The following is a 23,553-nucleotide window of genomic DNA, read 5'->3' on the forward strand; positions in this document are numbered from 1 at the left end:
AGAGTTTAAGGGTGGCTGGGGACCTCACGTGGATTCCAGGTGGTCTGTCCTGGAGGGGCCATGGTTGTCCAGTAATGGAGTTCTGCCAGTGGTCTCAGCTGTTCAGGGCGAGGCCTCATCTGCAGGCTTTCTTCTCCAGCACTGGATCTCTAAAATGAGACTGTCGGTGCCGGTGTGGAGTCTGTGTGTTTCTGACGGGTTGGGATCAGAACCGGCACTGATTGGGTAAGCATACTGACTGAGACCAGGTCAGGAGTGTCCACTACAGTAATGTCTTTAAATGGCATGTTGTATTCGACCACAATATTCAATTTACTATCAAAGAAGATTAATTAAAACAGCAAATCTTCACATTTAAGTAGATGAAAGTAGAAACTGTTTGGAGATTTTTTTTGAACACTTAAATTTATTTGATTTCAACGAGAGCACAAACATCAAGTTGACTTGTTGCTTTTCCCTCCTGAGTGTGAGTGTCCACCAGAATAAACCTCCTCAGTAACAGTGTGGCACTCATTCACATCACGTCCTTCTACCTTGAGACTGAGCTTATCCTGGCTGTAGTTGAGGACATCCAGCTGAGTTTATGAGGTCTTCCCAACAGGGCAATATGATACCACATGGTCCACAGGCAGGGGGCGCTCTCCCACTCCTCTGAGGGTAAACACATGCTCGGCTCCATCCCAGTCATTCTGTAAGGACAGCTTGCCCTGTAGGGGAAAGGATAAGACACAAGCTGTCAAACACACACAGTGCAGCTTGTCTCTTTCTAAGCCCCGCCTCCTTTGGATTCAACAAAAACCTGTCTGTCCCCTGTCCATGGTACTGAACTGCGAGGACGGCCCAGTGTACAGTCGGTGTATTTCCTGTTTATCGCACCTGTGTTTCCTGTTGTTTCTTCTTCTCGCGTCACTCAAGTGTTGAACGGGAAGTTGCGAGCAAGGGAGAGTTGAAGCGGTGGCGGTGACAGCGCTAACGTTGTCAGTGGCCGGAGGGCGCATTACATCCATAGTGGGGTCGCACTTCCATAGAGAATGACTGGGAAACGGTTTAGGACCGTTTAGGGAAAGTGTCAAGACAACAGGACGTCTGCTTAAAACCCTCCGCCCCCGAATATGCGTCAACAAATGCATTGGTGGTTCAGTGGTAGAATTCTCGCCTGCCACGCGGGAGGCCCGGGTTCGATTCCCGGCCAATGCAACACACTTTTCTTTTTTCTTTTTTAAACTTATAACTTCTATAACATATACATAGACCCTGAGGAAAGGGCACACTCACTCATTCTCTATGTAACTCTTCTCTTTTTAAAAGCTTTTTCTTTGCCTTTGCCTTTTATTCATGACTGTATATTTCCATATTCTGCTAATGAGGTTGGGGGTAGAAAGTAAAGAAATAAATACATAAAAATTGAGAGAAATGAGGAAATAGGCTGAGGAGCCTTGTACATATATCCCCTAGGTTATCACCTATATTTATTTATCCATGCATTCATTCATTTATCTTCAGCATTTATGTATTCTAGAGATAAATAAATGTTCATTTACAAAAAAAAGAAAGTCTACTGTTCTCAGACACTGTCTGTTTGGAAAAGCACTGGAAGATGATAACCAGATATCACTTTAATAGCTGCACAGGCCAGACAGTCTGTTGCTGTTTGAGGCATTTAGATAAGTGGTGGTACTTGAATGTTTCCAGGGAGGATGGAATGAAGACTAATTCAAGGAAAGGACAAATATAAGGGCTTGGCCGATGAGTGTTGTTGGCAGGGGATTTTCAAAGCAGGCTTTACCCAAATTGCTGCTGATGTTGCATTATCCTGAACACACACTCATGCCTGCTGCACACTAGAGGGTTTTCAAATTATTTTCAACATTTTAATCGTGAGAACGCACACACTAGACGATCCAGTCGAGACGCAGGACGTCACATTTGCAATGGATTTCTGAGATTCCAGAGACTTGGGAACTCAGTGTAACTTGCATGATCCCTTACTGTGCAGCAGGCCTCAATTCTGTAAAGATTTCCTGTCATTTATTACAGTGTTTGTCAAACTAGAAAGGTAAATATCGAGAAGGTGACAAAGGACAAAAGGACAGACACAATTAAATAGAGTATTACCATGAAGACACTTTGTGCAGACGGGTGAAAGGAGAGGGGGTAGCAGACTTTTGTCCCAGCTGGTACATTCAAAACCTTTGGACCACAGAATCCTTCACCGCACACCTCAGCTTGCATGTTCCAGTCCTGCTGGGTCTCATTGTGCTGTGGGTGGACACACACAGGCCTGATAATCTGACTTTACCCTTCAACATCAGGTAATTTGCAAAAACTACACTCATGACATTATAACATAAACATTTGTGTCCAAACTAAAATGTTTCTGTTAGTTTCAGTCAAGTCAGACACACACATTGCAACCATGCTTTCTGGTTGATGTGCGTATATTCAACCACTCCTACTACTTGGAAGTAATATATAAAAGCATTCATTATTAATCAAATGCTTTTAGGTACCACACACACAGACTGATTAATACTCAGGACTTTCTCCTCACCACGGGTATGTCTTGTGTGACTGAACAGTGAGCAGGCGAACTGAAGTCCAGGTGGATGGATTCTCCCTGTGGTCACAAATGAGATATTTTTAGTGACATTGACCATAAACCCAGGCAACATGAAGCAACCCAGCATTCATTGACAGGTTTATTCATCTGGTGTGGTATATACCTTTGATGTAACCAGTGCCTCCAGCATGTAGACCCTGATATCACGAGAAGTCTTCAGGACCACCTGACATGTGAATTGTCCCACACGGTCTGCCTGGAACCGTAATGGAATGTCCACATAGCCACAATCTGTTGAATAAAGGGAGGAGAAGATATTCAGGGGAGGGGAAACAGTGGACAATCATAGCAGGAGAGTTTACATTGATATAAGTAAAGCTGTTTTTCAGACATGGACTCTGGAAAATTGGTTCATTTTCTGAACACTTTACTAGGGGCTGGCAGGAAGAGTTCCAGAAAATATCTGGTGTGTGTACGTACCTGCAGGATCCTCCCATGGTACATTGGTGTCCTCCTTTATAGGTATTTGAACAGTACTGGGTAAAGTGAAGTACTGTGGCAAAGAAACCTCAACACTATATGTAACCACTTTACATTGGTCAGTACCACTCAACAGCTGGGCCTGACAGAAAACAAGAGGAGAGGAGGTATACAAAACAATGAATGGAGACAACAAGGAAAACATTTCACAATAGTAATGTGAAAATCACCCTGTCTACCTTCCACCCACCAACCAAACTGCTGTATATCCTCTCACCTGCTTTCCATAGAGCGTCTGTGTGTGTAACTGTTGATTGGAGAGCTTGCGTATGGCTGTAGATGCCCTCACAGTGCTACTGTACAACGTGTGTGTCAGCATCCGCCTCCTGTGCTCCTCTGCGCTCATGCTTTGCTGACCCCAGATGGCCAGAGCTCGCTCCCAGGCCACGTTGATCAGCGGCACACGCACCATCACCTTGCACACCTGCTCCACTTTGCAGCGCAGGCTTAGCACTGATACACACACAGATATTGGTGGAGAAAAACATCAGTGTTTTGATTCACTGCTCACTATCACATTTGCTCGTATGTTGCCAAGATTTAAACATAACAGAAAACCAAATGTCCCCTGAGGAAAACGTATACAACGGATGTTACAAGATTTTCACTTTTTTGGCTTTGGAACAGGACCCAAGACATTTATATTTAATTCTTTAATGTTTAAATGATTGAAATATTAATGTTGGTGTAATGTTGAGAGGTTTTTATAATGTTATAAGGTTAATAGACACACAAACAAACATTTGTGTGAGAGGCTCCTACCAGAGTTGCTGGTGATGAAGACTATGTTTGAAGTTGGCCTGGCAGTGAGCGGGGAAGGAAGAGGCAATTCTGCTGTGGCCTTCACAATATAGACCATGTCGCCTACCTAGAGACACACACACACACACACACACACACATGTGGTTGTGAATAAATGATGGCCAACATAACATGGTTTTGTCCCCAATTGGCCAAACCATGCCAATTCACTGGTATTCAGTGTCAATTGAAAGAAGACCCTGACAATGGCAGACACACACACTGACCTGCGGGCAGACTAGCAGCACAGAGCCGTACTTGGTGCCTGGTAAGAGGGGCAGGTAGTGGATGTTCAGAGTGTGTGTTTGGCCTGACTTCAGACAAACGCTCCCCACTGCACTCAGGAAGTCACTGCCTTCACCATCTGGGTGTACACGCAAATATAACGACAAATCAGACATGGTAAAAAAAAACATTCAAACACAAATATAGACATTAATTTGGGTTGCACAGGGTACAGAGCATGCGTGCATTTTTGTGTTGCTACTCACTGAAAGCTGAGGGGTTTCCTTCCACATCCTCCCCACAGCTCATGTCTGAAGCTGTCTTCTCGATCCTGAAGGTGAGAGCAGGAGGAAAGAAAAATAAACCCATTGTATACGTCATACACAGATGACCTACTTCAAATCCTCATCGTCAACTCCTGATTAGAAAGAGGAGCTGCAATGTCCTGGTTTGAAGAGGACTCAGATGACGAGAGATGCATAACAACGAGCTATTCTAAAGGACAAGCCAGGAGTCTCCTGAGGAGCAGCCTCCGAGTTTGTCTGAAGCAGTGACTCGCAGAAGAAGCTTTAGATTGTGTAAAACTTCTACTATATACATTGTGGAAAGTCTGTTAGTTGCTAGCTTGTATTCTGTATGGTTGTGCTCCTTGTACCATGTTATCATGGTCTTGGCGCATTCAAATATAAAAAGAAAAGTAGTTCTGTGCTTGCCACCAAATGTGTATATTTACTATAAAGTGATGCAAAAGGTTTTGATCTGTGTGGCTTACATTTTAATTACTGTCAACAAATCAGAGGAAGAGAAGGAAACCAACAAGGAATTGATTCTACAAACAAGTGTTGTGTGTGTCTAAAACGCCTGATGTATCCTCATCTGTGCTGTAGAGCTGCATTGTTAAAAAACTATTAAAAAGGCATCAGTGAGCCACACCACTGCACTGCGTGACATGTCCCTCATAAGCATGGACACAAAGGCTGTAATTCATCTCACTTAAATCCCACATACACTTCCTGATACCACAAACACTCACGAGAGCAACAAATTCTGAGTCATCTGCAGCTGAAAATTGTTTGGAATAAATGATAAAAACTCTGACCAGCTGTTTTAAAATCTAACTACGTATTATATATACATATATACCGCCCACAGATTTCCAATTTGTATTGCAATTTAAGATGTGTGTGTGTGCTTGTCATACTGGGCTGTGGAGGACGCCTGTTGAATGAAGCTTTCTTTTTCCTTTTCAGGCTCCAGGGGGTTGAATGTAGACTCCACCAGCACCACCCTAACACACATATTGCATGCATCATTGCACAGAGGAGGTGACAAACATATTTGACAGATACAGTGTATACAGTGTCAACCCTGGATACACAAAACCAAGGCAGTTAGGTGTAAGCTGGATCTACTTGGTGGAACGCATGTGTGTTGTGACACCTACCTGAACTTAGCGTCCTTATTGAAAGGATTGGTTATCAGCAGTTGGACCACTCTCGGCTCATAGCATGGTGACACACACTTGACCGTTTTCTAAGGGCAGGAGACGGAAGCAGACAATTTGTCATTTAATTATATCGCTATGTATGAAGAATAGGTCCTCTGGTTGATAATGTATTTAAAGAATGATATCTGACAGACAAAGATATGCTAGTGAGTGACTTAGTCAGACAGAGAGGCTGTTAGCAATATATCAGTAATATTTAACAATAGGATGACAGTCAGTCCAGCCCTTTGGTTGAGTGTACTCACTGTGGGTGTGATGTGACGGACATGGGTCTTTAAGTTGAAGGCGAGAGTGGTGGCACTCAGACCAAACGTCGAGGTGGAGATGAGCAGCAGGACGGCCTCCATGGGCTGCAGGAAGGAGCAGCGATACTGGACTGTCAGCTCAGTGCTCGCCCTGTGAAAATTGACCACGACAACATCTCTGCTTATTTGGCAAATGAGAGTTACAAAACTGAACTTTAACTGTCCTAAAAAGCAGTGTTTCAGTGGGTAAACTTGGGTTCCAAAATGGGACATGCGCTATTTCTATATCGAGGCCTCACTTGAGGAGGCATTTTAATGAGCTACAGTAAAGTCTCAAGGCAAAAACACAAATATATATTTTGAACTCTAAGAAGAAGTTGAGGCCACCTATTCTTTGCAGGCCACCAGTTTGCCTAAAACAAGTTATTTAGGAAGTACAGATGCAAAGACAGCACTTCTTCACTAACAATATAAGTTTTAGCACAGTATCTGTTATTGGTGCAGACTGCAAAGAAATGCAAGAGTTTCATAATTTCTATTTTATTGCATTAGACTTATTATGCTTTAACCTGGAATAAAAACTGTAGACTGTAGGTGACTTGTGGTGTGGTGTGGTATTGTATGGTGTAGTACGGTGTGTCAGGTACGGTATAGGACGGTAAAGTAGAAAATGGTACAATCTGACATACTTTGGAAGAATGCTGACAGTAGATCCATCTGGCAGGGAGAAGAGATGTGCATCCTCTCCTAAAATGAGGGCCTGGTATCTGACAGGCTTAGAGGATGGGCTTTTCAGTCGAACCTGCAGGACGGACAGAGACAGAAACAGTCTTATACAGACAACCCAGACACAGGTGTGTAGAACTGCAGCAGGCAGACAAACCCTGCTGTCAGAAAACACTACTACAATGAAATGTGACAAACTGACTGATCTGTCTTTGCTCGTGTGTAATGTGGCCGACAACATGGATCATTAACTAGCTGTTTATTTGTCTGTGTTTGTAATCCTGTGTGGATGAGTCCATAATCCTGTTAATGTGTGACTCTAATCCAATCATTGTGTGCCTGTATGTGTGATCCTATTTGAAGTGTTTGCATGTGCAAGTCTATCTTCAATGTTGACAGTGCTCATTTATTTTATTTAAGGCATGTGTCTAAGATCAAATATTAATTGTGTGTGTGTGTCTGTGTGTGTGTGTATATGTGTGTGTGTGTGTGTGTGTGTGTGTGTGTGTGTGTGTGTGTGTGTGTGTGTGTGTGTGTGTGTGTGTGTGTGTGTGTGTGTGTTACCTGCTTGCTGAAGGTGCCGTGCAGGCTTCCTGATAGAGTGATAGTGTTCAGTGGCAGGTACTGAGGCAGCCTCTCATACAGGTGAACGCACAGCATTAACATCTGCACTGGATTCGGATCTGACAAATCTGTGGGCTGAATGCACGGGTACACACACACACACACACACATACAGGGACAGTCACAACAGGAAGTGCTGCATAATGTTTCCATTATCATGAGGATATATTCATGATATATTCATGATGTATTCAATCATGATGGTCATTGATGCAGTAATTGGTAAATGTCTCTGCCAATATAATTATTATATTTATTGATAATTAATTAGAACTGAATACATTAAAGGATTTAGTGCAATTAAATCATGTAAATCTGTGTTTAAAATTCATGTGCACTATCTGTACATACACAATAATGATGTGATTTCTAAATGTTACTTATACAGCATGTTAAATACTATCTACTCAAAGTGGTTGTTGCTACACTTCATATAGGAGAAGGTTCTGGTTTATGTTATAGGAATACATTGCTTTTGTTTTTTTGGTGTATTCAAAGTACTCAATTAATTTGAAAGCATATATGTGAAATGGATTGCAGATACGCAAGGAAGCAACATTGTAGAAATCATTCTAGTTTAAGTTTGCAAAGCAGGAAAAGACATTTGAAGAGGAGCAGCCTATTCTGACTCATGTAAACCTCCTTTATGTGTAAATGGGTAAACCTGGTTTAACTGGTAATCTCACATTCCTCTGGTTTGTACCTGTATATCTATGTTGAGAGAAAGTACAGTTAAGGACTGGACCAGTATGATGTTGTTGTGGAGGATCTGCTCCAGGCTGCTCGGGGTGGTGTACATCCTCTGGAAGTGGCTGTAGATCTAATTAGAAATATAATTGGTAAATAAGAAATATTAACAAGGCTCATCTGTGATTTGTCTTTCAATTGGATGAGCACTCTAGTTGCTCTCTCACTCTGTTGCCTGTCACAGACGGCTCAGCAGTAACGTGTGACTAGATTGCGAATTGACTTGGCTTATCAGAGTTCAAAGATAATTTGGGAATTTTGTTGAAATCTTACTTGTCAAACACTTGAGCAAAACACATCTACTGGCTAATTACACTACTAAATATTCAGAGGCGGCTTCACTCCCCCACACACATTTATACACACACACACACACACAGTCTGGTGATTTGCATGATAAGAAGCTTCCCTAATCACAGTGCCACTTAACAGGCATTAACCACCATCCCTCTCTGACTCACAGACACACAAAATGGTCTGCACACGCACACGCACGCACGCACGCACGCACACACGCACACACACACACACACACACACACACACACACACACACACACACACACACACACAAACACACACGCACACACACACACACTGACCAGATAAGGACAGTAAGCAGCAAGCAGAGCAGCGAGCACCAGTCCATCTGTCAGGTCCAGGTCAAAATTCACTATCCAGCGTGCTGGAGGGACACCACCTGCCAAACATTAACAACAATGCAAACCACCATCAGCATCAACAGGTCGTGAAAATAAATTCTAACCTCAAGCTTTACAGGAAAATATTATATTATTATTTTCCCTGTGATGAAGAAACACTTTAAAGCAACAGCGCCCTCTGCAGCCACATGTGGTGATTAATTCAGTTTGGCTCTGATTAAGTGGTTTAATGTGTATTGTATGTGCGTGAACATATTGTTTCCTACCTGTACCCCAGACAGTTTTCCTCATGTTCTGGAAGTGCTTGTTGAGCCATGAGAGCAACTGGAGCTCGCAGGCGGAATAGACATTACTGGTCACTGGCTGTGAGTTGACAGTGTGGATCCCATCTACATCTTCCTGGTTGAGAATTGTGTTCAGACCACTCTCCGCCACACGACACAAGACTAATACCTGGGTGTGTGCAGAGGAATATTAAATAGTGGTATTAAACAAGACAGAGTCACTTTATATTCACAAACACAGACACATTCGTGAGCACCAAAATGTCCTCAGGCTTCCATTAAATTGTTAGAGATTAAACATTTCAAGGCAACTGCTTTTTTTTATTCAACCGTTGATTCAACCTTTATTTGAACATTAATAAGTATTCATTATTTCTGACAGCTACTGAGAAGGTAGAGAAAGACATAAAGGAGAAATTAAAATATAAACCCGTAGAAGCGATTGAAGAGGGAAAAGGAACAATTACAGAAATTAAAATTTACAGAAAAATATCAAGTCATTTCCAAGAATACATAAATACAATACAAAAAAGCTGGCAGTGAAAAAATAGAGAGAGGCAGATAAATGTTTTTCACCTTGTATATCTGCAGCAGCACATCCATCCAGGATCGTTTGCTCAGAGACTCATAGTCTACACTCCTGTAGTCCAGACCACGCTCTTCCTCATTTGACTGCATAACACATATGGCAAAAGAAGCTGTAAATATACTTTGTGTGTGAAGGAAAGTGAGAGTGTCAAAAAAAGGGATTTAAAAGCAATGTAATTTAGTTTGTCTGTGTCTGTGACTGAAATGTTGTGTGTATTTATACCTGCTGGGAGCACCAGTGATTAAAATCCTCCACGTCGAGCAAATACTCTGGTCTGATGTGCCAGAGAGAGGCCCCCTGCACCCTGAACACACAGTAACAACAAACAGAAAAAAGTGACCACGGTGCGAAGTAATGTCAAATATGTCACTAAGTCCTTTGCAGACATGGAACGTGTAACATTCTCCTGCTGTGTTCTTCATAACGTGTCTGTGACATTATTATTCCTTACAACTTAATTAAACTTGAAAAAAACCTTTGGGATATTTGAATTCAATGGTCTCTCGCTCAATATGCAACATGCACGCTGCAACACATTTACTAATCAAAATGAAAGCCACACTTGTGACCCACACATGAGTAAGCACGAGCCCTGCAGGACATCTGCAGTTTGAAGTAATTCCTCAAAGTTATCATTGACAACATTTGCACTCTAGTTTATTATGATGTATCATTTCCACATTATTCTCTGAAGGTTTGACCTTGTTCTGCCGACAGTATTCAGTTTAGACTTGTTGGTGCCGAAACAGAAATATCACGAGGTCGGGTTTTGTTTTTCGACCATGACTTTTGCATGGACATGACTCAGGCACTTATTCAAACACATTGTAGCAGTGTATCTGTGTGTGTAAAGCCTACCTGAGAAAAGCTAGCAAAGCTTCATGATGTTTTAACAGCTGATTGGTCCGCTGGTCTTTATCTGTAGAAAATGTCTCAGAGTGAAGAATTCCAGGAATCTTTTTGCCAGTCAGGTGATGAAACATGTCCATCACAGACCTAGATGCAACAACACAACACAGTTATGACCCTATCTTGAAATTAAATTCCACAAGTTTCACTCCAACTATCAGCTAGTGTTTTCCTTGACCAAATTCAAACCTCTATATATTGAATAACAGAGACATTATTTGCACATAAGAGCCCAAAGCTCTTCACATAAATCAAACATCATTGTTTCAACATGGTTGTCGATTGAATTTGAACAAGGTTACTGACAGAATATTAACTATCTCAGCCTCATATATGTAATAAAATGATTAGTAATTTGAAACTGCTCAATGCACCGAACTACAAAAAACTTTTTTTATCTATCTGCCTAAAGGCCGTGTACTAATAATTCAGCCCACACACACTCACCTGTAGTCTTTGTTTTGGCTGACGCGGTAAGTCCGTCCACTGGAAGGATTCATTTGAGTTTTTGTCACAACTCTGTAGGGAGAGAGGAGCAAAGACTGATTAATGTGACAGACAAACAGAAAGGAAAGATGGTACAAGACAGGTGGAGAACTAGACAGTAATTAAAATGTGGCCCCTGAGCAAATCTAGAGCATACCTTCTGAGTGAGTGTGGTACAGAGATAGGATGTGTTCCGTCGGGCCAGCCAAAGAGACTAAACCACCTCTCCACAGCCAATAATACATTCTGGTGATACAGCCCTTCGTCTGAGTTGGCATTAGGGAATTGTGGGACGCCGGGATTGTCCAGGGTTTGTCTCTTTGTAGCTACTTCTTCATCCCTGCTGCTCTGACCACTCACACTGCCACTGCCTGGAAAAGAGTCTGATGAGGTCAGTGACACACACTGTTGAGAGATGCATTCAAACAATTATAAACACACAAAAATGTGGTGCATTTCTTTTTTGTACCTAATCCTGAACTCTTGTTAGTTGAGCTGTTGTGGTCGAATGTGGAGGAGGATGACGCTAGGCCAGAAGCAGGACTTGGTGTTTGATAGCGCTGAAGGATCGCCTCCTCAGCTATGGCTCCTACATGACAGTCACACAATAATAAAGGATGACAACATGTTCACAGATTTATTTTGAAGCTGTTTGGGTGATACTTTCTACTTCTTCAGTTAGTTTTCTAACCACTGTACATACATGGTGCAGGTATGTGTGTCTGTGGATATTATACAGTTACCAGTCTTGACAACTATCTGTTGCTCCGAGCGGTGCAGGGCCATGTAGGGCCAGACTGTCAAGACACAGTTGTCAGCGATTGCGCTCAACTTAACCTTAAACCTGTTGGGAGAGAGGCAGAGTTAAGGGGGAAAAGGAGTTGGTACTATTCATTTGTAATTTTAAGTATTTATATCAAGTCTTTTCTCAGGCATGATGTAGATGTGAAGGGACATGACAAGGACAGGACTGAAGGTTTTCTAGTGAGGCCCCAAATCGTTATCATTCATCTCACTTGACATTTTCAGGACCAAACCCAGATAATGGCTGTGTTAGAAACCAAGAAACTAATGTGTTTTCAAACTAAATGGTCAGAGCCAAACTTTGATGGAATGAAAAACCAGAAGCCCTCCTCATGTACTCATTTGCTCAACCCCTGACAGCCAGATAGTGGCACAAAGAGACAAGAGAAAAAGATGTGAGGAGCGGTGTTATTAAATAGCTACCTGTTGTTGAAGTGCTGTTCAGTGAATGTGATATTTGTGCAGAGGGAAAGAGGAACGGCAGAAGAGCAGGACACACTGCAAATCAGACAGGTCACATTGGCTTCCTGGCTTCCCAAACCTATTGGATGGCTCTATACAGAGACAATAGAGAAGTGGGTGAATTTCTGTCACACATATCTACTTTTTCCAGTTTTGGTCATTTGATCACGGGGTGGATTCAGTGACAGATTGGGTTTCACTCGCACTGCTACAGAAACATAACGGATCTTATAGCACAATCCTCAGACTATTGCCTCGGAAATGCACAATTGTAACAAGATATGGAAACTAGAGGAAGCAACTTTTTAAGTGAAATTGAAACCAAATACATCTTTAGAAGTAAATACATTTCTCCACTTCAAGGATTTATGCTGGTCTGAGTACAAGGACTTTACCTGGTCCTGTTTTTGGACAAGGAGGCAGTTACCCTCAGGAAACATGACAGAAACAGGCGGCATCTTTGTCCCATCCTCCGTGTCCATCTTATCCACTTCAGCTGATATCCTGGTCCCACTTCAAACATAGAAACAAAAAGTAGATATTACTGTGTTTGTACCACCTTTTGCATACTGCTTGTTGGTTCTTTTCTTGAGTGTGTAAACAGAACCCTAGATATGTTTTCTTGAGAAGACGAAAGATCTTTATGCATGCAGCGTTCTGATTTCAGTCATCGGGATGTGGGTCAGAAAATGCTGCCAGAACTGTAAAATTACTGCCAGATTTCTGTCCACTCTGAAAGCCGAACAACAATGGAGCCGCATAGGAATGGGGATTAGCTTGTTGGCTTATAATGGAAGCAAAATCCAACACGAGTAGAGACCTGCCAGTTAATGAGTCCTGGCCTGATTGATAAAAATCCCACTGAAATGAATAATGTAGTGAGATAATCACTGTCTCTTTTCCCCCTCTGCATTCATTTACTGTAGCTCCAATGGCTTGTCACAGCTGGTAAACTGCCACACACTCTGAGAAGGTAAATACAATATAAATCTATAATTGTTGTCAGCTTACCCAAAAAGCTGACAACTACATCTGTGCTTGTTCTCTATGTGTCACAATCCAAATTATGAAAACGTAGGTATTAATAAAACTGTAAGTGGATCAGATCTTAGGAGGCAACTGTGTGTGTGAACTAACCTTGGATATCCCACAGCCACTAGGGTGAGTTTGGCCGTTGCATTGCTTTCCAGGGGTACTGGGCGGAGCAGGATTTGAGGGGGGTGGAAGGTGATACTGGGACGCTGGACAGTAATAGTGATGGCCAGCTCTCGGTAGGGCTGATGTTCCTTCTCTTCTTCCATCCTCTCTCCATCCTTATATCCCAAGTACAGAGGGAGGGACAGTTTGATTAATCTGCCAGACGCTAGGAGAGAAAATATAAAAAGAAAGATGTTACCTGAATGTAACTCCAGTTCTTTAAATACATGTGTAACCCACCGTCATGCAAAAGTCCTTTAACACATTTGCATCTGGTCTTGAGGTGGTGTTACCAATGGGTATTCAACAATGATCATGGCACACTCAATGAAGCTGTGACATATGTTGTTTATTATCCAGTTTTGCCTCTGACGAGTGTGTGGGAAAAGGGGTCAGCATGTGTGTGAAAGGAAAAAAAAACGATATTTTGATCCAATTAAGCAGGTGTGAGACAGGAGAGGGCAGCAGGAGACGAAGTGATCCATCATAATGTGTGAGTCTAACCATTTCTCACCTGTTCTGATCGCCTCAGGCCTGATGCTGACCGCAACGCAGATGGACTGGCTGGGCCCCAGACGGCCAGATGATGGAGTCACTGTACATAGCTCACACTCTGTTCTGTCCTCTGTTGGTGCTGCTATTGCACTGCAGTCAAACCACCAGTGCAACTGCTTACTGATGACACCACACCAAATCACACTCTCTTCACTCACTGCTTTCAGCTCCACTGTCTAGAGCGGGGCAGAGGGATATAACACAATCAGAAAAAGAAGAAAATCATTATAGAATTATAAATATAACAGATAACAGCAAAAATGTGGGAAAAATAATTAATTGATCAAGAAATTAATCGATAATAGAAAATAATTGTTGATTGCAGCCGTACTTAATGGTTAATGAGAGAAGGTGAAAAGAACAAATGTGAAAATGAATGAAAGAAACCCAGTAAGAAAGCTGAAGTTGATAGTACCTTAGTATAAACTTCACACTGTGGTGCCCAAGGCTCCACGTGGAGCTGTAAACTTGACGGGGACATTTCCAGTGGAGCACACAGCACTAAAAACATTTGAAAAAAACAGCAAGGGAAGCAAAAACATTATGTAACTGCACAAACCTAATGCCATGTGTGAAATGTGTTCTGTACATATACAATGTAACAACATTTGAGCTGTGACTGTGTTTCATTCCAGCAGAATACGATACAGTATCACTAACAAACACTCAACTCCAACTCCACATGAATGAGCCCCACCTGTGGCCTGTATGCACGGTGACCGTTGTGTCGCCGTGGTGACAGAGCGGCTGTGTGGCTGGACCATGTGCTTCCAGCTGACAGCTGACAGAGAGGAGAAGGAGGATGCGGAGGACGGAGTAGGGAAGGGAGACAGAGGACCAATGGGCCACCTCACTCCATTGACCATCACCGGCAGGTCGAAGTCGTAACTGGCTGCCTACAGGAAGACATTTCCATAAGTGTCTATCCACTAGTTCATGCTCTGCTTTTGGTTGATGCTGCGGCGATGCACCAATGAAATTAAAGTTCACAACAGCATCTCGACCACCTGCTACTCTCAGATTACCACCTGTTTGAGATCCAATGTCATATTTGTACTTGTCATCACAATACGCCACCTGAACCGAATTTAGCCGTCTCTCCCTGCCCACGCTGCTAGGGGGGGCCAGGGTAGCCAATGAATTTTGAATGTCACGGGTTTAGTATATAAAAAATGCAATGACTGAAAAACAGAGTGTTAGCGGAAATAACAAATACACAGTTTTAATCTTGTGACAGTACAAACACCTTTTAAATTGTTTTTTAAAAACCCCAGAGATAGTTTTTGGAGGGAAAAAAAATGCTTGATTTCAGGTAGAGGTGAACAAAGCATCAGTAACGTCCGTCCTAACAGTTGCAGACAGATTCTATCAGCTGTAGTTAGCCAAATCACTTCATTGCTTTTTAAACATCTTGCCAAAGGGCTGCAATTTCAAATTAACCATCTGGTTCACATTGGCTCATGGTTTTTAAGGTATGATTGGACAATTGCTCATGGGGGACGGCTTTAGGAGCAACTTGTGAAGGCTAAGTGTGCATTTAAACAGATCTTATCCATCTTAAATCTATCTACTATACCTATTCTGGAAGATTTTATATCAAGACATCACCTGTGTGGGTGAGAAGATAAGGGAGCAGTCCTTCGTCTGGTAGCCCTGCACTTCCATAACACTCACACCTGGCCCCTTCTCTGCTTGTAAAAATGAACAGAAGCAATCAAGCAAAATTCAGTAAACACAAGACAATATGCACTTTAATGTCACAAAACTATTTCTTATCTTCTACTCTAGTCACACCCCACAGGGACAGTCATGCAATAATACAATACTGTGTTTCATTAACCAAACCCTCTTCATAAGAACATATTACCCACACACCCCACATATTAAATCTGATCCTGTGTGAAATGCTGGACTGAGTGAGTAAATGCATACTGTGTGAGGGCTGAGGGAGCTGGAGAGAGAAGTCTGCATATGGTGACAGGTTGAAGGTGACCCGGGCTGCGGCTGATGAGCAGTTTGTCAGAGTGAAAGGTATCGCCCGCCGAGAACCAGCATGGACGCCATGGAACTGGAAATGGGACTAAAAAGAGGGAGGGAGGCGGTGATATAATTAGATGAGGAAAAAACATAGGGATTCCAAAGGTAAACCAAAGTGGCCTCATGGTATTAAAAAGTCTATGACATCAAACATGCTCAACCTCAATATCAACAGGTCAAATTCCCTCTTGATACATTATTTTGACAATATCTGATAAGACTGAAATACTTTCATCATTTTCTTTTTAATTTTAAATTAATTTGTGTAGTTTTGAAAAATTGCCTGAGTATATCATCTGCTGATACAGACAAAGTATAAATAATATATCAACACACAGACACTCACCACACTAATGTCAAGATTTGGAGGCTCCACTGATCCGCCCACCCTCAACTCAATGGACTTCATGCCCCTCAGTTCAATCTGTAATACATAAACATGCCTAATATCAGGTGCTCTCTTTGTTACACACACAGACACACAAATAAACACCGTCGTAATATGAAAACGAGAAATTCCCTGGTGGGATTCTTGAGATATTGTGTTCACAAGAATGACACGGAGGGACAACCCGTTGGGGGTGTGGAGGCATGATAAAGAGTCTTCACATCTTTGCATCTCTCTCTCACCTCCACTCTGGTGTCGAACCTGAAGACAGAATCAGGGCTGAAGTGGATCTTGAGCACGGCTTGCCCCCGGCTTGGCACCACGCCCTCATATGGACTCACAACCAGGCCTGGCAGAGGGCACACATCTAGCACCTGCCTCATACAGACAGAGGGAGATACTTGTTATTTCACAACTGTCATAAACAAGTACCTTTGTGTGTTGGTGTGTGTGTGTGTGTGTGTGTGTGTGTGTGTGCACCTGATAGTAGGCATGGCTCTGTCCAGTGTTGTGTAAGATGGCAGTTCTGATAGAAGGCATGTTGAGAGGCACTGATCCAAACATCACCTGTGTTTCTGCCAGTTGGACACTAGTGGATCCAACCTGAGAGAATGGCATACATTTATATTACCGCCATATGTTATTGTTCTGTCATTTTACAAAACATGTGACAGCACACAAAGCAATTTTGGAACAGCCAGGAAAGTGAATACTTAAAAGAGAGCTTGGAGTGTGCATACCTCCGTTATAGTGTTATTCAAAACCTACAATAGTAAATAGGAGTAACTTATAGAACGTTATCTTTCCAGTTCTAAGGACAGACCTTGGCAACACAGTATAGGCGTTGTGTGTTGCCCTCGTGGACACACAGGTCAAAGTCTCCTTCTGCAGGGGAAGCGAAGGAGGGATGCCACACCACGTCACAGTCCAATTCTCTGAATGGCTCCACTGTACCTAAAGAGGATGAAATACATAATTGTCATATCAGTTCTAAAACATACGGGCAAATGCTTGTTCACAATATAGCTCCTTAGGTATAAACAAATGAAAAGGAGAGGAATAAAAGGATGATAAAAAACCTCCCTTGAAAAATGCTAGGTAGTTACACACAATTTTTTATATTTTGAATTTTCTTCATCCCAATATTCTCTGTTGCTGAAAACTGTATTTCATTTAGAAAAGAATATACAGTAACACAGAGTGGAACTTGTCGTACCTGTAGCTGGTCGAATAGAGAACAGGACGCCATTCTCTCTGACTATTGGTCTCCATGTGAATTCTGCGGCATGGTTTCCATGGTTTCGAAGTGTAACTGAACTTCTATATCCTGACTGGGCAAGTAAGGTGGGGGCGGAATGGAGCACTAGCAGGTTGGTGGACAGTTCCAGAGCCAAGGGGACGACCTGAGCCTGGACTAGTATCTGACCGGGGTGCTGCTGGTTTACAGTGTAGGACACAGGTCTGGAATAAAGAAATATACATCTATAATCTACCTATAATGCATTGGAGCAGAAATCAATGATTTTCATGAAATGAGAGTATATTGAGCTGCTTCCTCCTCCAACCTGTAAAAGTGTCCCAGCTTGTTGCTCTGAAATGTCAGCGGTAAGGTGTTGTGTGAGCAGGGGGGCAGGACGTGGGAGAGGGGTGAGGAGCCCTGCAGCTCCAGACAGTCCATCTCCAGCTGCACCCAGACGTACACTGATAGATGATTGGTCAGCTCCAGCTTCTGAACACACATCGACTGCACACACACTTCGCCAAAGTCCAGAAACGATGGACCTAATGAGAAAAAAGAGAGATTTTAACCTGTGGTTTTGACCTGAAAATAATTCTTCTACACTTATCTTTTCGTAAAATAAATCACCATGACGACTAAGTGTTGATGTTTTCATATTCGCAGATTACATTCCTTATAGAGACAGAGTAAAGATAAAGAACAAGACACAAAAATACACTGATACACATCATTTGTTCTCAAGTTTTTCTTAGAGACAGGGACTCAAGCACTTTAAACTGAATCTCCAACCTATGACAACTTGGTAGAATTCCTGAGCTGTCAGAGTCCTGCTGCAGTCTGCCACCTCCTGGCTGTTAGAGGGAACTGCACTCATTACTTCTGAGGCCTAGAGTGAATGCAAACGAAAAAAGAAAGGTTTGGCATTTGCAAAGAAATCTTACCTTGTGGAAAGGTGGACTTGTCTGTTAACTAAAATGAGTTTGCTTCCTTTGACCTCACCTGACTTTTGAACTGCAGGGGGATGGATGTCTTTTTTCCTGGGCAGCTGCATTTGGTTTGTGGGAAAGCACAAGCATTCTTCAGCTTGGTTTTTGAGATGTCACTGCTCTCAATGTCCCAGATACGAAGTTTTGGGGGAACAAGTCCTTGAGCAGGTACAATCCCGATGTCCACCTCCTGTAACATTTTTTCCTGCTGTCTAGCATCGCTAAAAAAAGACAAATATCCAATTTCAATGGTTCATCTAACCACATATTCGAGTTAGATGCTATTAACTGTTGAAAAGTAGATACAGGAAATAAAAACTGCAACAACACCTACCTCTTCTTTATTCTCGCCCGCCGTGTTTGCATGAGCTGTTTGATGAGGTCTGTGTAAATCTGTTGATTTCGCTGTCTCTGCTCCATCTCAGTGAGAACATACTTGGTGTCCGCATAACGATGAAAGGATTCATCAGCCCTGAAGTGCAAAGACACAAAAATGAAGAAAAAAGAAACTTACAAATGTTTTTAACCCCATACCAACAAAATAAAAGCAATGAAAATGTAGTCTGAAGTGTTTTCAACGAGTAACATAATGCAAGAATTGCTCTCAGGTCCACTCATGAGCTGTACACATCAGCTCCAAAGGTTGTTCATGCAGAGACAGCCTCCAGATGATGAACCAGGTTGGCATCAGAAAGTGTGTGTGTCTTTCATCTCTACCTGTGCTGTCTGTTTGAAGAGGCCGGCCTCATGTCAGATGCCCTGCGGCTTGGAAAGGCCGGGGACTCCTCCTCCTCTGCGTTTTGACTCGTCTCCCTGGAATCTCGTGTTTTGTTGGTGCTGAGGACATCAGCGTGTGCCCTCATATGACAGAAAGCCAGATCACTAGGCTGAGCGCAAGGTGGTGACCGAGTTGTTTTAGTCACTGCTGGAATGATGTCTGCAAAGCGGCCAGTCAGAACATCAAGGTGAATGTGGCAAGATAAACAAATTAAACAGGATGTTAGCCAGCTAAATAACTACACCCACTTACTGATCAAAGAAACAAACATCGTTTCAGTATATATTATATCTGCTCTTTTTTAGCGTAACTTTTTAAATGTATTTTGTGACAGAGTCCCACAAAACACAATTGAATTAATTTAAGACTAAACTAGTATTCACCAGGATTAGGTTTTGGCAGAGTCTCACTGCAGCAGATAGCAGACAGCTGTAGAGCCACTGTGTGGAAGCTACGAAGCTTAAGTTCAGTAACAGCCGTGTTGTCACTGCTCTGGTGAACATGACCTAAGACATCCAGCATCTGGCACAGCTGGAAGCTCCCCTGCTGCCGCGCAGTGAAAGACAAAACTACATCCTGGGGAAATCAACGGAGAGAAACAAGTTTCCACATTCATTGCTCTGCTTGCATTTAGAAATACATAATCCAATGAATCACTCTCCTACCTGACTCTGCCCAGGGCCTATGGTGCCCCTGAAAGGTTCAGTGATGAAATGTGGTAACTTGCGGAAGTGGAAGTGGACGGGAAGTTCAGGGCAGAGGTTCTGCAGCACACACAGCAGATCCATATTTTGGCCCATCATACAAGGTGGGAAATCAATCCTTTGAGAAGGACTGGGTACCAGAGAGACAGGCAGCCCAGAGCCCGTCACTGCCAATTCCACACTATTGTTACCTAGAGAGAAACAAAGAAAAGGTTACAAAAAAGGGAAAAAGATCAAATAAAGACAGATCAAGATATCAGTGTGACAACTTAAATAGCTAATTAAAAATATTGGTGATGTTAACTGAAATGTACAAAAGCAGTCGTGAGCTGGACTGTGCTGTATGAATGAGTGTGTGTGTGTGTGTGTGTGTACCACTGTGGTGAGTGAAGCCATGTCTCCTCCCCACTGAGTCAAATAACAGGAAAAGACAATAGTCCTGTCGTCTGTCTGAGCGATTGTGCTCCACTCTTGTCGGCCTGAAAGAAACAGCGTGTGATTACTTTATATACGTAAAGCTCCATGCTACATTTCACCACCTCCTCGTTAGTATAGTGGTCAGTATCCCCGCCTGTCACGCGGGAGACCGGGGTTCAATTCCCCGACGGGGAGAAAACTTTTTTTTTTTTTCGTAATGCCACATAAGATAGTAAATGATTAGATATTTAATTCCATTTACCTGATACGAAACGGACTGAAGCTCACGGCCACAGTGGTTGTGTCATAAGGTCCCAGTCGACCCTGCTGAGGTGCACACACCAAGACTTGAGAGAAATCCTGCGCCGCTGGGTAGCACTGCTCCTCTCTCTCACACAGGGAGGTGTCTGTGCTCTTTCGGAGGTCGGTTCCCTACAAAGACTTCACTGTCAATGACTTGTTTTATTCCAGGATGTCTGCAAACTATTGCAAATCAAATGCTTTGCTTTTTCACGACCTTAACAGCTGTGCAATAAACAGTTCTGTCTGTGCAATTCAATATGTAATGTGCAATCCTTTTACACCGTATGTAATCTATTTACATGTATTATTTATATTTTATATTATATTATATTATATTACCTTGTCTTTATATTGCATGTTTACCCCATTGGGGGACTAATAAAGGATCATCTTTACATCAAAATATTAATATAGATAGTTTTCCTGTTGTGAATGACTAAAAACTTTTTTACTTGATTTCAACCTGTAAAAGTTGTGCAGATTTGTGGCAGCACTGACTCTAACACTCACCACTTCAGTCCCAGCAGCAGTATCCTGAAGCAGGCAGATCCAGTCACAGGCCTGGGGGCCATTGTTTCTCAGAAACACATTCTTCACACAGGACGTCCCATAATATAGAGGCCCAAACCACAGACAGGAGAGTGAATCCCCCTGTAAGACAGCAAAGCATCATACTTTAGAGAACTTGTTCATAAACTCTACTTGAAGGGGGGAGGGCATAAGGTAATCATTAATATCAAAGATCAATGGAGTATCTCATATTTCCACTGGATTACCTTCAGGTCACAGACCTCCAGCCGCTGATCCACCACTTCAGCCCTGATAGTAAGAGTTACAGCAGAGAAACTCTGGAGTTTTATCCTGGGACACAGAGAGTAAACAACTGTTACTCAGGATAGTTAATACTCCAATTAGTACAAACATATACATATATACAGCAAATATTATGAACTAATCTTCAAAAAATTTACAATAGTGACATGTTATTTTTGTGTCCTTTCTGTTTATGTACTTTACAGTTCACAGATCTTAGTGTCTTACAGAGCCTTCTCATCAATTTGCACGGGTCTGTCTGTGCGTAGTTCAACTTTTAACCACTGGGTGGCGCCCGCTGCAATGACTCCACTGAGGGGTGACAGTTTGATTGAAGGGTCTGCACTGTACTGCACTTGGAACACACCTACGATACACACACACACACACACACACACACACACACACACACACACACACACACAAACACACACAGTGTAAAACTAATCTCCATTCTGGCATTTTTGGACATTTAAGTTCCAATTCATGGCAAAAGTTACGATGACTCTTTACCTGGTTGTGATCCTTGATTGGTTATAGGATGGTGTTTGCTGATTATCTGACTGCTGGCAGCAACACAACCAAAGTCTAACACCGAGTCCGTCAGGAGGGAGCAAGTCCTGGGAAACCTAGAGGTGTGGATACAGTGGAACTGAGGTGACGTGAAAATAGACAACAAAATATGATTCACTATCTCGTGGACTGCATGTTTGGTCCTAGATACAAACATATGTGATACACAGTATGTCTAGACAGCTTACCCAAGCAATGGGACTTCAATGGTCTCCACATCATCTATATGGATCAGAAGGCAGTCTCTGACCACCTCCTCTTTCTCTGGAGTGAACTGCAGCAGGCCACTGACAGACTGACCAGGAGCCACAGTCACGGATGTACCCGCTGCTGTGAACTTGAACAACTTCAGGAAAAAGAAGGATTTAAAAAAGGAGCGGAGGGGGAGACATGATAAGATGAACACACACAGGCCAAATGTTAGCAAAGTCGATGAACAGTGAGTGAATTAAAGGGAAAACTTTACAGGATAATAAAAGACACTAGTTTGAAACATCAGACGCAGACACTTACCTTCATGGCGGGCTTCTCAATGATGATCTTTTTCCGACCTTTCCCGATGTTTGTGGCCGTGAGCGTTGTCTTGTAAACCCCCCCGACGCAAACATCGCTGAAGTCAACAAACGGCGGCTCAACTCGAACACTGCCTCCAGACATTGTACAATTTAACATCTACGATTCACTTGGACACGTAAAATGTCAGTATAATAATATGTCCTGCCAGTGAAGTGAATATTAACTCGTTTTCGTTGACAAACATCAGTATGCTCAACTTTCCTGTTGCTTCTCAAACGTTGAAGTCAATGGCAGCTCAGGCTGCTACGTTCGTTTTACTAGTAAGGGCAAACTCAAATCGTGGCAGCGGTAGCTCGTACTTCTGGTGTCAACAGAAAGTGACACTGACATGTAACGGTAGTTGGCTTTGATGCCACACAGTTTGGAGGCAGCTGCCTTTGGTGTTACAGATGTTTAGCGGCAGCTGACTTTGTGCCCCACAAAAGTTGTGCAGATTTGTGGCAGCACAAATTGATTGATGATTGATTGATTCACACAGGACGTCCCATAATATAGAGGCCCAAGCCACAGACAGGAGAGTGAATCCGCCTGTAAGACAGCAAAGCATCATACTTTAGAGAACTTGTTCATAAACTCTACTTGAAGGGGGGAGGGCATAAGGTATTTTGAGGTATCAGGTTTTATCCTGGGACACAGAGAGGGCACAACTGTTACTCAGGATTATCACTTTAATGCATAATGCATAAGATAGATAGATAAATAGATAGATAGATAGATAAATAGATAGATACATAGATACATGGATAGATAGATAGATAGATAAATAGATAGATAAATAGATAGATAGATACTTAACAACAAAGACAAATGTTGCTA

General features: G+C 42.5%; 1 protein-coding gene and 2 non-coding genes across 3 annotated transcripts; 2 read left to right on the plus strand and 1 right to left on the minus strand.

Annotated features, from left to right (window-relative positions):
- Positions 1–367: 367 nt before the first annotated feature.
- LOC117773669 (cilia- and flagella-associated protein 47-like) lies at positions 368–22,858 on the minus strand. Its single transcript, XM_034605562.1, has 53 exons — positions 22,675–22,858; positions 22,350–22,507; positions 22,102–22,217; positions 21,817–21,955; positions 21,552–21,636; positions 21,286–21,426; positions 20,735–20,904; positions 20,431–20,534; positions 20,017–20,246; positions 19,735–19,927; positions 19,446–19,510; positions 18,908–19,005; positions 18,587–18,794; positions 18,377–18,473; positions 17,913–18,129; positions 17,564–17,808; positions 17,171–17,301; positions 16,828–16,950; positions 16,590–16,721; positions 16,306–16,383; positions 15,855–16,002; positions 15,531–15,610; positions 14,620–14,818; positions 14,338–14,423; positions 13,882–14,098; positions 13,308–13,533; positions 12,566–12,683; positions 12,132–12,262; positions 11,648–11,748; positions 11,374–11,493; positions 11,062–11,287; positions 10,866–10,937; positions 10,368–10,505; positions 9,732–9,813; positions 9,497–9,592; positions 8,903–9,089; positions 8,577–8,674; positions 7,932–8,048; positions 7,169–7,303; positions 6,568–6,680; positions 5,879–6,029; positions 5,571–5,659; positions 5,328–5,414; positions 4,393–4,457; positions 4,129–4,265; positions 3,863–3,968; positions 3,318–3,553; positions 3,041–3,182; positions 2,724–2,851; positions 2,552–2,617; positions 2,116–2,259; positions 581–707; positions 368–545 (listed from the first exon to the last, which is right to left on the minus strand). The coding sequence occupies exons 1-52, from the start codon at positions 22,831–22,833 to the stop codon at positions 582–584; spliced, it is 7,056 nt and encodes a 2,351-aa protein (XP_034461453.1). The 5' UTR covers positions 22,834–22,858; the 3' UTR covers positions 368–545; position 581.
- trnag-gcc lies at positions 1,127–1,197 on the plus strand. The gene has a single exon. It is a non-coding gene; the product is annotated as a tRNA-Gly (tRNA).
- trnad-guc lies at positions 20,596–20,667 on the plus strand. The gene has a single exon. It is a non-coding gene; the product is annotated as a tRNA-Asp (tRNA).
- Positions 22,859–23,553: the final 695 nt, after the last annotated feature.

Source organism: Hippoglossus hippoglossus, chromosome 2, assembly GCF_009819705.1.
Source record: "Hippoglossus hippoglossus isolate fHipHip1 chromosome 2, fHipHip1.pri, whole genome shotgun sequence".
Taxonomy (NCBI): Eukaryota; Metazoa; Chordata; class Actinopteri; order Pleuronectiformes; family Pleuronectidae; genus Hippoglossus; species Hippoglossus hippoglossus.

Coding starts and splice junctions, on each gene's coding strand:
- LOC117773669 (XM_034605562.1), bottom strand. CDS start 22,833: ATGTTAAATTGTACAATGTCTGGAGGCAGTGTTCGAGTTGAGCCGCCG. Junction 18,795..18,907: donor CGGGCGAGAATAAAGAAGAG/GTAGGTGTTGTT, acceptor GTCTTTTTTTAG/CGATGCTAGACAGCAGGAAA. Junction 15,611..15,854: donor GCTCCCTCAGCCCTCACACA/GTATGCATTTAC, acceptor TTTTACAAGCAG/AGAAGGGGCCAGGTGTGAGT.